The 16,399-nt window shown below is 37.2% G+C and overlaps 1 protein-coding gene across 2 annotated transcripts in view; it reads right to left on the bottom strand.

Annotated features, from left to right (window-relative positions):
* Positions 1–259: 259 nt before the first annotated feature.
* The window catches only part of LOC121434349 (transcription initiation factor IIA subunit 1), a 34,146-nt gene continuing 18,006 nt past the window's right edge, over positions 260–16,399 (bottom strand). For both annotated transcript variants that reach the window (XM_041633224.1, XM_041633225.1), the window contains exons 5-9: positions 15,282–15,357; positions 13,180–13,313; positions 12,581–12,901; positions 7,715–7,804; positions 260–4,823 (exon numbers count right to left, since the gene is read on the bottom strand). In XM_041633224.1, the coding sequence (XP_041489158.1) occupies positions 4,716–4,823; positions 7,715–7,804; positions 12,581–12,901; positions 13,180–13,313; positions 15,282–15,357 (729 nt within the window). In that variant the 3' untranslated portion in view covers positions 260–4,715. The remainder of the gene's footprint in view (positions 4,824–7,714; positions 7,805–12,580; positions 12,902–13,179; positions 13,314–15,281; positions 15,358–16,399) is intronic.

The following is a 16,399-nucleotide window of genomic DNA, read 5'->3' as shown; positions in this document are numbered from 1 at the left end:
CTCCTCTGCCTTGAGCTGCTCCTAGTAGCCGCAAAGGTCCGCCAACTCTCCCGCTGGGCTGCTTTGTGAACAAACATTTTGTCTCTCAATCACACGACAATTTTTATTTTGATGATTTACTTTTTTTATACTAATTTTAAATTATCCAAATAACTTCATCCTCAAAACCTTGCCACTGTTATTTCACAGATAGGAACTCACGTCACATGAATTAAGATCATAATGTAGGAGCTTGAATTAAACTGCAAAATACAAGAAATGCTGGCAATAAATAAAATATCTTTATTAGGATTATTTAATAGTTAAAATCTGCATGTTTCCTTAGATAAAGTAGTTTATAACAGATAAAAAATTACAAAAGGCAAGCTCTTAATGATTCATTTGAATTAACTATAAAATCAAAATACTGCTAGTAATTTAATATCTTCTAAAGTAACACAAAATATATTCAATATGTAATACAAACCTCAATAATCCAAATCTCCTAATAAGCAATTATTTACAAACTCTGAACTGAGAGAAAACAGTTTTGCCAAAGAAATGAAATGATGTTCTTAGTAACTTCATCCTAAGCAATCTAAGCTTTTGAGTAGAAATACTCTTTCAATACAATGCTAATTATATTAACCTTAATTTACATTTAGTTGGTGTGAATTTACCCATCCTAAATACCTCTGTGCCTGGAGAACACAGCTTTTAAAAGCGCTTAAGATATCTAAGACAGTTTAACAATTCAGTCTGGCATCCCAAAACCACTACCTTAAAGGTACAGAATTTAACTAAGGGTACAGAATTTAACAATATCCCTATTTTTGTTGAACTTTTCCTGTCTAAACTGTATGGTTTTCGTCAGTTGTCCGTATGCCAATGTCATAGACCAGTAAGCAAAGCAAGCAACATTACTTTTTTTAAATAACATCTTTAATTAAAGTTTTTGCAAGGTAAAATATTAAACTTAAAATAGGTCTTAGTACATCAAAATACTAAGCTCTTTAATTGTATTCCAAGATGGTCTTTAAAACCTAACAACCCATATTATCACAGAAGAGCAACCTTGATCTGCAAGTGCACAGAATGAATTTTACAAACATAATAAATATATTTATGCCCTTACACATAACAGTATGTACAACAGCAGTTGACAATAGTAGTTCCGAAAAACTAGGGATTAACCCTCCCCGACCCAATGCATACCGGACTGATTTAAGGAAGCTTGGCTGAAGGAGTACTTGTTGATTCAATGTTGTTTTGTTCTCTCCTCAAAAAGGAAGCTTTTGTTCCTCAAAATAAGCAAAAAAAAAAAAAAAAAAAAAAAAAAAAAAGACACTTTCTTCCTTAAATCATGCATGTAGGAAAGATGACAAAGAAAAGACAAAGGCAGATTTCCAGGAGGAAGACTACAAACCAGAATCATTTCCATAGGAATAACAGATCAAAATCCAAGCCTAACAGTAAACACATGAGAAAACACACAAAACAACCATTTTTAAAACAAAAAGTCAGTATCTGCTACAGCTGATTCAAACAGGTAGGCAGGAAACAAGAAACAAAAACGTACAAAGATCAATAAAATAGCACATTGCACAAAAGCTCAGTTCAAGATGAAGTAATCTGAGAAAATAACTCTCAAGTAGAAGAAAACGCTATTATAAGGGGGTTGCTAAGAGGAGATATGTCTGTTTTCTTATACAAGGAATACTTACCCTCTAATATGGTGACATTATTGCTATAAGATAATAAAAAAAATTCTCAGAGGGAGACAACTCTGCATTCGTCCATACAAGCCACAAAAAGAAAACTCCTGGATTTTCAATACAGCAAAGAAAGCCTCTCTATAAAAACTAGTATATTTTACACTGTTTCCTAAAGCCAGAATCTGTTAGGTTTGTCCAGAACATATTTCAATCACTGTCCACACGTGACTTAAAAGGCAACAGTGTAAATGTGATGCGGAGTCAACAGAAATGTGCACACTTCAAACATCAAGCTCCCGTCCTATCATGTTTGCCTGCACAGACCGCACGTGACCAAGCTGTGTCCGTGCTCTCAGGCATTCCAGTCGTCTCAGAGTACAAATGACACCAGGCAAGAGTTCAGACACTGGAAGGCACACATCTCCACTTCCGTCATTCTGTGTAAATTTACCTTAGCACTACTGGTATCATGTTATGGAAAAGGTGCAATCACTACTGATACAAATCTAAACAGATCACCTTCTGAAAACACTGCCTACTTCAGGATTCCCAAGTCTGAACTATATCCACTTTTTGGATAAACATGCTACTTAAAATTCTGCAAGTGGGACCCCCTTGCCTTTCCAAAGGAATGACATTTTAATTGAACTTAATGACATCATCTGTTAAATGTAATGGCAAAACATGATTAAGAATTCAAAGCAAGTGACATTTCCATAGCAAAAGCTAGTGTAATAAAAAAACCACAACATGCTACTTGATTTAAAAAGGAACACAATATAACAGCATATAAGAGCACAACCTGGTGTGCAGGGTTGTTTGAACCAGCTTTCATAATTTTTCACATATAAAAGCATTTATCCAGGAGGTCACCATTAATAGGCAATACATAGGTACAGATACAAATGGTTACTTCCTGATTCAAAACAACCCCGTATGTTACTCTGAAAGAAGTGGTTGTTCATGTTTGAAAAAACAAGCCCACCGGTGTACAATGCTAACCTTCAGTATGTTTGACTACACAGAGAGCCCAGGGTCATGTGCTGAATTATCATAAAGTCATCCGAATTGCAGTAACAGAGCAGCTCCTGGGGAGCCCGAGTTTCACTGAAGCAACACTGGTGCACCGCCATGGGTAGTCCAGTCCCTCTTCACTCGGTAAACACAAATCTTCGAGAACAACTGAGAACAGAACTCATGGGATTTTACTCCCTCTGTACTCCAAGTGTTATAATTAAACTGAACTGCATGTGCTTTGAGAACAGAGAATAAAGAAACTTTCCCCAAAAGGCTGTATTAATAATAGAACAAGAAACTGTATTACTAGTTATGGGATAAAGCAAAATCTAACTACTATCATGTTAAGACACCACCACTCAGACTGAATTCCACAACATAAACTGGTTCAGTGGGGTGATAAGTGGGGAAGGGGAATCAATTGCATTAAGAAATTTAAAAATATGTGCTTTAAAGAAGCACTATATATATATAACTCACTATATATATATATAACTCACAGTTTTTCTTTTGTAATATACTTTAGTTCATCTGTTACTTCTGGAACTACATAAAGTCAAATTAAAGGAAGACAAAAATGGAAGACAAAAGAACCAACAGGCAAGTTAACTTGAGTCAAATGTTGTTAGTCACTAGAAGAGAAGGTGAGTGAGCATTCCTGCAGTTCCCAGGAAGCTGACCCACTGCACCGCCAAACTGTTGAGAGCCCCTTACAGGAACGAACCAGAGCTACACATTCTCATCACATATAGCAAGTATCTAGAGTTTTTAATATACAAGTCAAATCTCTATACTTTCTTTCCAATGTGCAAACTGGAGCCCAAGTCTAGATCATCAATGGCCTGGAAGGGCTACCCAATGAAAGAGAGGTAAATTTGTATTTAGTGGCCCACCTCCCTTTACCCCCTCCACCCCCAAGCATTCCCCTCAAATTACAAAGTGTTTTAAAAAATTTGTTCAATTAAAATAATTTCTAAAATTCTTTACTAGTAAACACAAGAAACTTTTATAATTACTAAATTGTTTAATAAAAATCCAGTCCTCACCACCTGCCCTTATGCTTCTTAGACCAATGTACAGAATGCCATCTCAGTGTTACATAAAGACTAAATGAACAGCTAAGCACACACTGTAGCCCAACAAGAAAAACCTTCACATATCAAGCATACTGTACAATTTCAGCTCGGTGGTACCTTTGTGAATAAACATATTCCTGAGGAGCCAATTTGGAGTCTCTTAAAGTATGTGACTGAGTACAGTTTTTCTATGGAAATCAAGCTGTCACTTTAATTCTACTAAACACAGGTAAGACCCAAGTCTTAAGTTACATTTAACAAGTATGAAAACCTAATTAAAACAAGCATCCATTCCTGGGTCGACTTTGTTTCCAAATTGTGACCACTGATCCTTTCTTTAAATCTAAGGTAGATGTTTTTCAGACAGCAGGGAGCAAGAGGTATGTATTACTGAGGGAGAATAACAAGTAAAAATGTTTAAGACCTATTATGAGTTTTAAATCTTCTTACACAGTGAATTGAAATTCAACACCATAATTCTTGCCCTTCTGTAAAAAGCTTACACGCAATTTGTACCAAATATAACCACATACAATAAGCAGTTTCAGTTCAATCTATCAAAAGGGAAATTTCTTCAGATCATTCCAACAAGTATCTTCTGACTGAGCCAAACTTGGAGAAAGTAATATAAACAAAGCTTTACATGCTAATTACCAATGGCAGGTTCCTGTATTTAAATCAACAGTTACAGTTTCCTACACAACCCCTCCCCCCGCCCAACAACCCCAGGTGCTACAGTTCCATGGCTTGCCAGTTAGTAGTGTCTATGTTGTCAAGGTCTAGCTTTGTTCCAGTAGCTTTGCTTCTACTGCGCTGTTCTGACATGCAGAAGTGAAGTTTTGGTTGATATATGTCCCAAGTTTCAAACCGTCCATTTTAACTTTTTAAGTTTCTTTTATCTTACTTATAAAAGGAAAGAAGCAACTCTTCACCACTCTGCATCTCCAATTGCTTTGGAAAATATATAATCTCTTCCATTAAGATTCATAATGCCATCCTTGAGATGAAATTTCCATTTATTTTTACTTCTGTGTATCTAAACAAAATTGAGAAGGCAAAAGATGTAAAAGGAAAACACAACAACAAAACCTTGTCTCGTATAATTACTGTATTTGGAAATTGGTCTCTTAATGTTTAGCAAAAAACCTCTAGATTTAAAATTTTCTTGAATTCATGAACACCTCTCAGTAACTCATATTCACTCAAATAGTTACAAGCTATCTGCAAGTAATACAACTGGGGCCTTCTTTCTTTTGGTAAAATAAGCCTAGTGTTCTCAAAACCTAGCATGGACATTTCACCATAACGCAGAAATAAAATAATCAGTAGATAGACATTTCTGAGCTCTCAATTCTAAAATCCTATGACCTATACTCTTAGCACAGACACCCTCTGGCATATTTAGGACAAAGAGCTGTTCAATGTCTACCTGACTATAATTAGAAGTTTATCTAGACTTTTTACCCTGTCCTCAAACCTGTTTCTTCTACCTTTCACTTACTGATCCTGGCGCTGCCTTTTGATATAAAAATCGTGTTTTATGAATTTCCCTTTCAATCTTCCTGCTCTAGAGTCAAACTTTTGCTAAAATAAAACAGATAGCAATAATGTTAGAAGGAAGAGACTCTCACATTCAGAACTAAGTCCAGAAATTCAAAACTGAAGTTATGTTGAGTAATAAATAATACTTTTATTTACATAAAAGTATAATGTAAAACTTTAAAAGTATTCCTTTCCTGGCCTTAAGCCTTTCATGAACACACTAAAAGCCAACAGAAGGGCTAATGTCCAGTGAAAATTTCTTACCGTGAAATGAGCTATAAACAGGTTGAAACGTCACACTAGATACTGTTTTCACTATGCCCTACAGTCCTTCAATTACCTAAACCTGCCATCCTGATAGCATTTCAACTAAGACATACTTGTCTGGCAATATAAACGTCATTACTCCTGTGCTTGTCTTAGAATAAACTCACTACTGAAATATAAAGCTTAGGCTTCAAAACAAAATTCCTAAAACTCAAGTTGGCCCAAACTACATTTATCCTCATTTTAACTAACCACAGACTAACTCACCTTTATAGTCTGTCAAAGTTCTGACTATACTTTTCATCTTTCTGATTCTTGAAATACAGCTCTGAAAACTATGAAATTAAGCTACATAACCAACCCAAGTCTCTATTAGTTTAAAACATGAGCGTATCTGTGAGCAAGATAAACCAACTTTAATAACATTTAAAACACTATATAGCTTATCAAGGAGAATACTCTCTTACAATAGGAAAATACTTCGAGAAATATCCTGTAGGCAAGTTCTCATTTGGTAATTTGCTATCATGAAATTATGCATTGGAGCCGGGCGAAGGTGGCGCACGCCTTTAATCCCAGCACTCGGGAGGCAGAGGCAGGCGGATCTCTGTGAGTTCGAGACCAGCCTGGTCTACAAAGCTAGTTCCAGAACAGGCTCCAAAGCCACAGAGAAACCCTGTCTCGAAAAACCAAAAAAAAAAAAAAAAAAAAAAAAAAAGAAAAAGAAATTATGCATTGGGTATTTGGCTACAAGCAGGTCCCTTAAGACTTCCTGCTGTTTTAACCACATATACCTTTTTCTACAGATTAAAAAAAAAAATTCCATTTGCAGTACTGTTTGTGGTCAAGGGTAAGTCACAACGTACAAAAGTATATACTATCAGAGTATCAATAATGTGTCTGACCTTAGGTAACTGGCATGCAACTGGCCTGGTTTTACCTTTTACTAAGTAAGATCCATTACATTGGCATTCTATAAATCTGTTTCATGTAAGCACTACTTATCATATTCATTATAACAAAAAATTTAAGATTTCTTTCAGCTAAAAGATACAAATAATCCATGTTCATTATCACAATCCTTGTCCCTAAGTACTTACTCCCTGCTACTCAATAAACATTTCTTTAAAAAAATATACGGTTACAAAGAAAAACTAATGTAATATGTGAAAGTGTTATAAACTTCATGATAGGCAACAGCTTACTGCTTAATGACTTACTTATAAAAACCTCAACAAAAAAACTAATACGATGGTTCTCAACCTGTGGGCTGCAACCCCTTTGGGAGTCAAATGATCCTTTCTCAGGAGTTGCCTAAGATCATTTAGAAAACATGATATTTAAGTAATCTCTTAAATCTCATCTGTTTTTTGGTTTTTGGTACCTCTTATTTTTCTGGTCCTCTTAGTAATAAAATATCAATTGGGTCTTTCCAGACTCAAGGGCGCTGAAGTGTGTGAAGGTAAAGTTTTCTTTTGAGTTTGTGTCATTGAAAGAAAAGGGGCTATTTACAAGCTGATGTAGAATGAAAAGAAAATTATCATCTTGGAGCTGGAGAGATGGCTCAGCGGTGAAGACCACTGGTTTCCCTTCCAGAGGACCCAGGTTCAATTCCCCGCATCCACATGGTAGCTCACATGGTCTCAACTCCAGTTCTAGGAAACCAGACACCCTCACATTCAAGCAAAGCACCAATCTGCATTAACCAAAATTAATTTTTTTATAAAAAGAAAAATGATCATCTCTCACCATTTTACTCACTACTTACTTTTCAAAGGTAACACTAGAGAGTTCATTTTACTCAGTCTCTGAAGCAATGACAATACTCTCTTTTACACTGTCTATAAAAGTAAAGAAAGCAAGCTGGACAGGGTAGTGTGCACCTCTAATCCCAAGTTGAGGCAGGAGTACAACTGACTACGAAGCCACCCTGAGCTAGCCACCTACATTGTTCCAGGTCATCCTTGATTGTTACTATACTTCATCTCAGAGGTAAAACACAAAATTAAAATATGGACAGTCATCGTCTCCCTAAACCTTTCTCTAAGACTGAGAAGATGGTTTAGAGGAGGACACTACAACAACAAAAACGTCCACAACTGAAAATGAAGTCCGTACCTTATCATATTGGCATACAACAACATTTTCTGTGTCAAACAGTTCCTGTCCTTCCTCGTCACTCACATCATCTTCACTGTTGAGGGGCTCCTGCAAATAAAAGGAGAATTTACACATAGATCTCATGGATTGCTATAGTGTTTCCCGTAACATATAGTAAGAAGCATGACCTTGATGCTCTTTGAGAACTAAGTGTTATCAGGTGTGTCTGCACACACTGAATGTAGTGCTGTCAATACAGAAGGTTTGTCGATGTTATTTCAGCAAGAAATTCAATAAAAGTTAAGCTATAGCACTCATAAAAATCAAAAGGGATTAAAATGTATTTTTTTCGGAGCTAGAGAGATGGTTCATTTGTTAAGAGCACTGTCTGCTCGTGCATAAGACCTGGGTTCAATTCCCAGAACCTACATGGCAACTCATAACCATTTCTAAATCTAATCCCAGGACCAAATGCTCTCTTCTGGAATCCCTAGGTACCAGGCACTCATGTGGTGAACAGACATACATGCAGGCAAAACAGCCATACACATAAAGTAATTTTTAAATTTTTCTTTATGCTTGCCAAGTGGTGGTGGCACACACCTCTAATCCAAGCACTCAGGAGGCAGAGGCAGATGGATCTCTGTGAGTTGTTCAAGGCCAGCCTAGTCTACAGAGAGGGTTCCAGGGAAAGTTCCAAACCTACAGAGAAACCCTGTCTCAAAAAACCCAATAATAATAATAATTCTTTATTCTTTAATAATTGCACAGGATAAATTCTCATCAATAAATTTTCAGGTACCTAGAAATAAACCTGAGGAAATATGAAGGTTGTGTTGTGAGGTCAAAACAAAGCAAGCCAATAGTAACGTCAGAGAAGCAGAAGAGTACATTAAGTTTGTAGTGTGGTCTTAGGACTATACTAAAGACCAAATCAGTACTGTTTGTCATTATGAAGACATTATGTTGGAGATATAATAATTAAGATTTAAATTACTCTTAAATGCAGAGAATGAAATATCTCAGGGCCAAAAATAAAACCAAAGAAAGGGATAAAATAAGGTTGAGCTTCATTCGTGGTATAAGATAAAAATAAGGAAGAAAAAGACAAGTCAAAACAGAGGTAGAAAGGAAAATAAGCAAGAATGATAAAAGCCTAGTTGTATTAGGTGTATGCCACTCAAACATAGGTGTGTATGGATATTTAAATAAAAATATCTACGCTAAGTGGGAGGAAATAATAGAACTTTAACCCTTTGGGAATGTACATTTCAGCTGCACCACAGACATTCCTAATGGAATCATGACTGCTATGTAGCTGCAGAGCACTTCATGAACCATACCCAGAAACTATCACTCTACAGGCCCTCCTGTCTCCTGGCAACCACCAATCTGCTGTCTGACTTCATGAACTTGCCTATCCTGGATACATAAATAGAACAATACAAACTGTGGGCTTTCAGGTTGTCAATGTACTCAGTTCTTCATGCTTCCTTACAGCTAAATGCTATTTCACTGTATGGCTATGACATGTTTTACTTGCCATTCAGAAGATACTAACAGACACCCAGATGCTTTTTCTGTCTGAATAGTCAAGGGGTGCTGCCATGAGCATTCATGTACACCTGATTTTAATTCTTCCCTACATGTACTTGAAAGTGAAATTTGGCAAATCCTCACCAATACACACACACACACACTTACTTTTAAAATTATACCATCCTGTGCTGGAGAGATGGCTCTAGCAATTAAGAATACTGGCTGCTTTTCCAGAAGACCTTAATTCAATTCCAGTACCCACATGGCAGCTCACAACCATCTATAACTTCAGTTTCAAGGGTCTGACGCCCTCTTCTCTGGCCTGTGTAGGTACTGCATGCATGTGTTACACGGGAATATATGTAGGCAAAACACCCCTAATTGTGGTTTAGAATTGCATTTCCCTAATGACATGATAATGTCATCTCAAACCTTTCATTCAGGTCATTGGCAGAACTGAATTGCTTAAAGTTTTAAGAATGAGACCTTACTTTAGTAAGGGCTCTCATGAGCTGAGGGATAGACAGGTAATGGCAGAGCAAAGTAACAAGCTTTAATAATACCCACAGATGCTGCAAATGGTGGCCCATACGTTTAATCCCAGCACTTGGGAAGCAGAGGCAGGCAGATCTTGGTGAGCTATAGATTAGCCTGGTCTATGTACTGAGTTCCAGGACAGCCAGAGCTACATAGTGAGACTCTACCTTAAAAAAAAAAAAAAAAAGAAAAAAAAAAAAGAAAAAAAAAAAAGACAACAAAATTCCCCAAACCCCAAATTTAGCCAGGCACAGACAGTTGTGCACAACTTTAATCCTAACGCTTAGGAGACATAGAGTTCCAAGCTGGCCAGGGCTACATAAGACCCTGTCTCAAAAACAACAATAAATTAATAATGACAAAAACAAATACATAACAGATTCGCATGACCTTTAAAACAAAAAAGTCCAATTTCTTTCATAAATGTTACTATAAACATGAGAACCAGTGAGAAGCTTATGAGAAAGAAAAGAAGTTACAGAAGCACTCATGCACACTGATGCAAAACTCTGTTAATGTGATTCTGGCAGTTATACAGAATACAATGTACAGGGCCCACAGCTTGTCATATCCGGGAACTCAAGACTGGTTTGTCAATTAAGATCAATCAATGAAATTTATAAATGACATTCTGAATCAGACATTGTGACTATCAACTGGTTACAGAAAAGCAGAAAACAATAAAATAAAATACATTTCCTTATAGTTTAAAGAGAAAAAGCAAAGCACTTGGTTAATTACAAAGAAATGAATTCCTTTAGCCCTAAAAGACATCTACAAAAGACAACAAATTACTTAACATTTTACTTAACAAATAACAGACCATTAAAAGAAGCTCCATCTACATATAAAACAAAAGAATCAACAAAGGCATTTTTACAAAAGGCATCAGGCTGGCTCAATGATGGCAATTAAAAGTTCTATGCACATCTATAACACTGGCAAGCAGGAGGAAATGAAATAGAAGTATCACTTAGAGAAGGACCAAAACTGGAAAAAGGATAAGAATAATGCTAAATACGTACTTCCACATAATAAAAATACAAACAACAAGTAGATATTGAAAAGAGGCTGAAGCTCCTAAGTATTGAGGAAGTTCAAACTAAAACTAAATTAAGACACCATTTTTCTGCCAGACTGGGAAAATTCAAGTCTGCCAATATTAGGAAGTGGTAACATGCTGACATCTACAAATTAGACAAAACTGGCAGAGCAAACTCAGTACAGTAAGTTGGCAAGTCCATGTTCATGTGTATTAGTGAAGAGAAATACATGTATGAGTTCCCAAAAGACAGTATCTAAAATGCAGTATAGAATTAGCCTGTTCCTCTAGTTCTCAAAAGGATAATCAAATAATGGTATAGTCAACAGTAAAAATAATTACAATTATATGCAACAACCTGGTTGAACCTCAGGATTTTCATTTTAAGACAAATTAACAAAAACTACATTAAAAATATTGGAGTCATACTATTCATGGACAAGAAAAACTCAAGCAGTATTACCTTTGGAAATATAAACACATACTGAAATACAAAGACAAATTAATGATTAAGTCTGGCACATATGCTTTGAAAGCAGAAGGAAGAGGCTGTAACTGGGGAGGGAACACCAAAACACTTAAGTAATAGAAAAAAAATTCACCTAAATGGTGGCTGCCAGGATAGTAATATTTTAAAATACTTTATTCTCTTTCATTCCTCAAATATTTAATAACTATCTTTAACTAAATTATACAGAAAAAAATGTTTAGATCCAAACAATGGCTCATACCTATAATTCCTGGGAGGCTGAACTAGGGAGATTATTACAAGCTCAAGGTCAATCTGGGCTATATAATGATTTCCACTCTAGGCTACAGTGTGAAACTGTCTCCAAAAAAACCAAAATAATAATAAACAAATATAAATAAGTAAATTGAAACAGAATTTAGTATTAAGATTTAAAAGACAGAAGACTCCATTTTATGCCAAAGCAATTAACCATGAAAACTATGGTGGGCTAAATAATCACCTTGGACAGAGTAACTATCCTGGAAGAATGGGGCCATGTTTACAGACATCAAGAAAAAGGTATGAAGACCAATTACTGAGGGCCTGGTATGGAACAAAACAAAAAAAGGCCAAAAGACAGCTTTGGCTGGAGCTGTCACATTCAGCTTTTCTCCTCAAATACGGCCATGCCTTTTTTTTGGTTTTTCGAGGCAGGGTTTCTCTGTGGTTTTGGAGCCTGTCCTGGAACTAGCTCTTGTAGACCAGGCTGGCCTCAAACTCACAGAGATCCGCCTGCCTCTGCCTCCCGAGTGCTGGGATTAAAGGCATGCGCCACCACCGCGGGGCTCGGTCATGCCTTTTTAATCACTGAAACAAAAGATCAATTACATCCTTCTGGTCTACCAATATCTTATGTTTAAGCCACATTATGAATAACTAGTGCAAGAATTTGGTTTGTACTATCGCTATTAATATATTTCCATTTCATAGTCATACCTTTAAGAAATGCACCTGTCATGGCTGGTCACTGCTAATATCAACCTAGCAGGCTCTGTAATCACAGGACACCTATGAGGGACAGGTGATCTAGCTCCTGAGAATGCCTATGATGGTCTGTAATGATGTGGTTAACTGAGGTAGGGAGACCCACACTCAAAATGGGTAACACCTTTCCCTGAGGTTAGCTGGGTTCAAGCATCCTCCTCTCTCTGCCTCTGAAGACATAGCAGGTCATTTGTCTGTTTAACACAAACACAACAGTAAACAATGAGTGGCTTCTCTTTTCAAGTCTCTTTCCTTCCTACTAGAAACTTACTTCTTCCACCTGCCCATCTTCAGCTCCATCTTTCTCTTTATCTTCCTCTTCATCATCATCATAGTCTTCTTCCTCATCTTCATCTTCCTCAGATGATGTGTCCCCTGTTCCATCAACCTGCAGCACCAATGGAGCCTGCTGCTGAGCAGGCTGGGCCTGTGGCTGCTGCTGGCCAGGGGCAGGTATCTGTGCTTGGGCTGGTGTGGGTGCTGCCACTGTAGTAGGGATGACCTGAGTTTTATTTCCTGCAAATAAGATCTGCTGTGGCTGGATGATGACACCTGTCTGTGGTGAAATCCCTCCAGGAAGTGGGGCTAGGACCTAGGGCAAATAAAACCACCTATTAGGAACTGGTAAGCAGGATCAAAACAACAGAACCAAACTAATAATAATTCAGTTTTAAACATGAAAAATGTAAATTGGGATTGGAGGCATAATAATAATGATGATGATGGTGATAACAACAACATAGTTCAGAATAAGATTGTCTTGACTACTGTGCACATGTGGACTTGTGGGGAAAGAGTGGGGAACCACACAATAAATTCATACAGCTATAGCAGCAGATGGATCCTCGGGGATGGTTAACATTGCTTTACCTGCTGGATAACAGGAGCTTGTACTCCACCAGGTTGCATCTGTGGTATAACTTGTTGTTGTAGAACAACTGATTGCGGAGGTTGAAAGATATACTGGGCACCGTTGGCTGCTCGAACCACCTGAAGAATCTGGCCTAAGGCAAAAAAAAAAAAAAAAAGAAAAAAGAAAAATATAGTCCAAATTGCTATTTCAGCAGCAATACACAAAGAAACAAGTTTATATTGTTCTCAAGCCAAAGAACCAAGACCACCAAGTTAGAAGACTGACCATCTTACGAAGGACTATCAACTATACATGATAAACTACAACCACTGTTGTTCCCAACTTCCCTCTATGTCCTCCAAAAGTTTTTCCATATTTATTATCTTCATTAGCTTTTTTTTTTTTAACATGCATTGGTGTTTTACCTGCATGTATGTCTGTGTGAGGATATCAGATCCCCTAAAACCGGAGTTACAGACAGCTGTGAGCTGCCATGCGGATGCTGAGAATCAAACCTAGGGACATAGCCATCTCTCCAGCCCCCTTCATTAGCTTTCTTTTCTTTTCTTTTTTAACCAATAAAGCGTTAACAACAGACTGTTAAGAGCTGTAAGGACACTAGTGAGATAACGCAGCGGTTACAGCACTAGATGCTCCTCCAGAGAAGTGGAGCTCCATTCCCAACACCACACGGCAGCTCACAGCCAGCTCTAACACCAGTTCCAGGGAATCTGACAACCTCTTCTGCACTCCCAAGGAACTTCAAGCACGTGGTATACAAACAAGCAGGTAAAATAGCTATACATATAAAATTAAAAAATGAAATAAAAAAGACTTAAAGACAGTCTTAATTACTTTTGCTCACATGGTAGGGGTCTGTGTAGTAAATAGTATTAGACATTTAATGATTGCTTTTAAAATTTAAAGACACAAGGCCAGGCGATGGTGGCGCACGCCTTTAATCCCAGCACTCGGGAGGCAGAGGTAGGCGGATCTCTGTGAGTTCGAGACCAGCCTGGTCTATAGTGCTAGTTCCAGGACAGGCTCCAAAGCCACAGAGGAACCCTATCTCGAAAAACCAAAAAAAAAAAAAAAAAATTTAAAGACACAAAGCTATAGTATCTTGTTTATATCTTAAACCAAAGCACAAGGCTTTGCTTCAAACTTTCAACAAGCAATGAAAATTTGCTAAGCCAATTAGAACTGCTGTAATTTTGACTCAATAACATATACAGAATATGCTCCTTACGAGTGAAAAACAATGCAAGCCAATGTGGTGGTGGAGCACACCTTTAATCCCAGCACTCGGGAGGAAGAGGTAGGTGGATTTCTGTGAGATCAAGGCCAGCCTGGTCTACAAGAGCTAGTTCTAGGACAGGTACCAAAGCTACATAGAAACCCTGTCTCAAAAAAAAAAAAAAAAAAAAAGTGAACAAATGCATGCATCAAGACAAAATCCTAATTGGTTCCTCACAAATTTAGAAAGTAATTAACAAATAAATAGATAAATAAAATAAAAATGATACACATCAGTCCATATAATAATCTGTGTAAGTCTTCCAAAGATAAGATGAAAAATATGCATTTGACATTAATGCAGAGACAATATGTCTAAGAATACACAATGAATCGGCTCTTCCAGTCCTGTGTAATTTAATTTTGTTATCACAAATTAATTAAAATATTTCATTTAGCTCATTTGGCAAAACAGATGCTTAGTTAAAAAAAAAAGCCTCAGTAAATAACCATTTCTAAACAATCCCACTTCTTCGGCAGAGTGAACAAAAGATCCATCATTCCCATTAAAATTTTTTTTTTTTTTGAAGCAGGGTTTCAGCTGGGCTCCAACTCACTATGAAATCAAGAATGGCATTGAAGTTCTGATCCCCGACCTCCAACTCCCAACTGTTGGTATCATGTGTGCTACCATACTGGCTACAATTCTCATTTTTTCAACTGTACCCTCAACAAAGATTACAATTCTCTATTTTAAAGCTCTTTTAACAAAAGCTAAAAACAAGTGTCAGTATTGTCTCCCTTCAGCAACAATAAAACATTAAGAGCTACTTGGTGCTAATTTCAGAACAATATTTAAAATTGCTTCCCTTGTTCTAATTACCTGAATTCGTGAATATCTGTTGAACAGGAGTCACGCCTGCAGGGAGTGCCAAGGTAGCAGCCGTAGCAGCAGCACTCTGGAATAACAAAAACAAAGGGGAAATCGCGTCTGCAACGTGAACCTAATGAAGCCGCAGACTTTACAGTGCATGGGAGAATGGACTGAAACGCCACTGAAGCTCCGTGTGGCACATGAAACAACCTACTCAAGTATCACAGGAAATTACAGGTCTGATTGTTTGCTTCCCCTAGAGAACTTAACTCTAAGCAACCTCACAAGGACGTATACCCGATTCAAGTTGTCACAGCCTCGGCCTAACCGTATGTTTTTAGAAATGCATGCACTAATGGTCATGCTGTACCACAGATCACACCACCATTCCGTGACTGCCATCCTTCCACGTTTTTACATCCAATTTCCTGCTTCAGTAACAATGTACTAAAGGTCAACGTCAAACCATTCTTTCTTCATTTTGTACATTTCTACCAGAATCAACATGTCCCCTTACAAAACAATCTAAAGAATTCCTTTGTTTCTGTAACTGGCAATTCTTCTAAGATGCAACATTATCTAAAAATGAGCACAATGACACAATAGTCTAGGTAAAATATGTATTAAGCTGAGTGTTTCTTATTCCAAAAGCTTGGAGCCAAAACTATCTCAAACTTCAGCTATTTCCCCCAGATTTAGTGTACACACACACACACACACACAAACACACACATCATCTATCCTGGATACGTGAACTCCAAGGTATATGGATGGTATTTTTCCTACATATATTAGAGAATAGAAATATAATTTCATATTTTAGTAGCCTGTGGGTTTATTCTCTTTTCTGGGAATAGTCTTATATGTAATCCTCTCTAGCCTGTAACTCACTACTCAGACAGACTGGTCTTCAACATGAAGTGAGTTCCCTGCCTGTGCCTCCCAAGTACTGGAATCCCAAGTGCATACTAACATGCATAGTCTTGTTTTGTTTTCTTTCTTCAGACACAGTCTTTTTTTATAATTTGCTTTTATTTTATGTGCATTGGTGCTGTTTTTCCTGCAAATATGTCTATGTGAGGGTGTTGGGTCCTCTGGAACTAGAGATATAGACAGTTATGAACCAT

Source organism: Microtus oregoni, unplaced genomic scaffold, assembly GCF_018167655.1.
Source record: "Microtus oregoni isolate MIOR12 unplaced genomic scaffold, Mior012 000043F_ref0000047, whole genome shotgun sequence".
Lineage (NCBI taxonomy): Eukaryota > Metazoa > Chordata > Mammalia > Rodentia > Cricetidae > Microtus > Microtus oregoni.
Note: the sequence above shows the minus strand (reverse complement) of the source record. Positions and strands in the feature narration are given on the sequence as shown.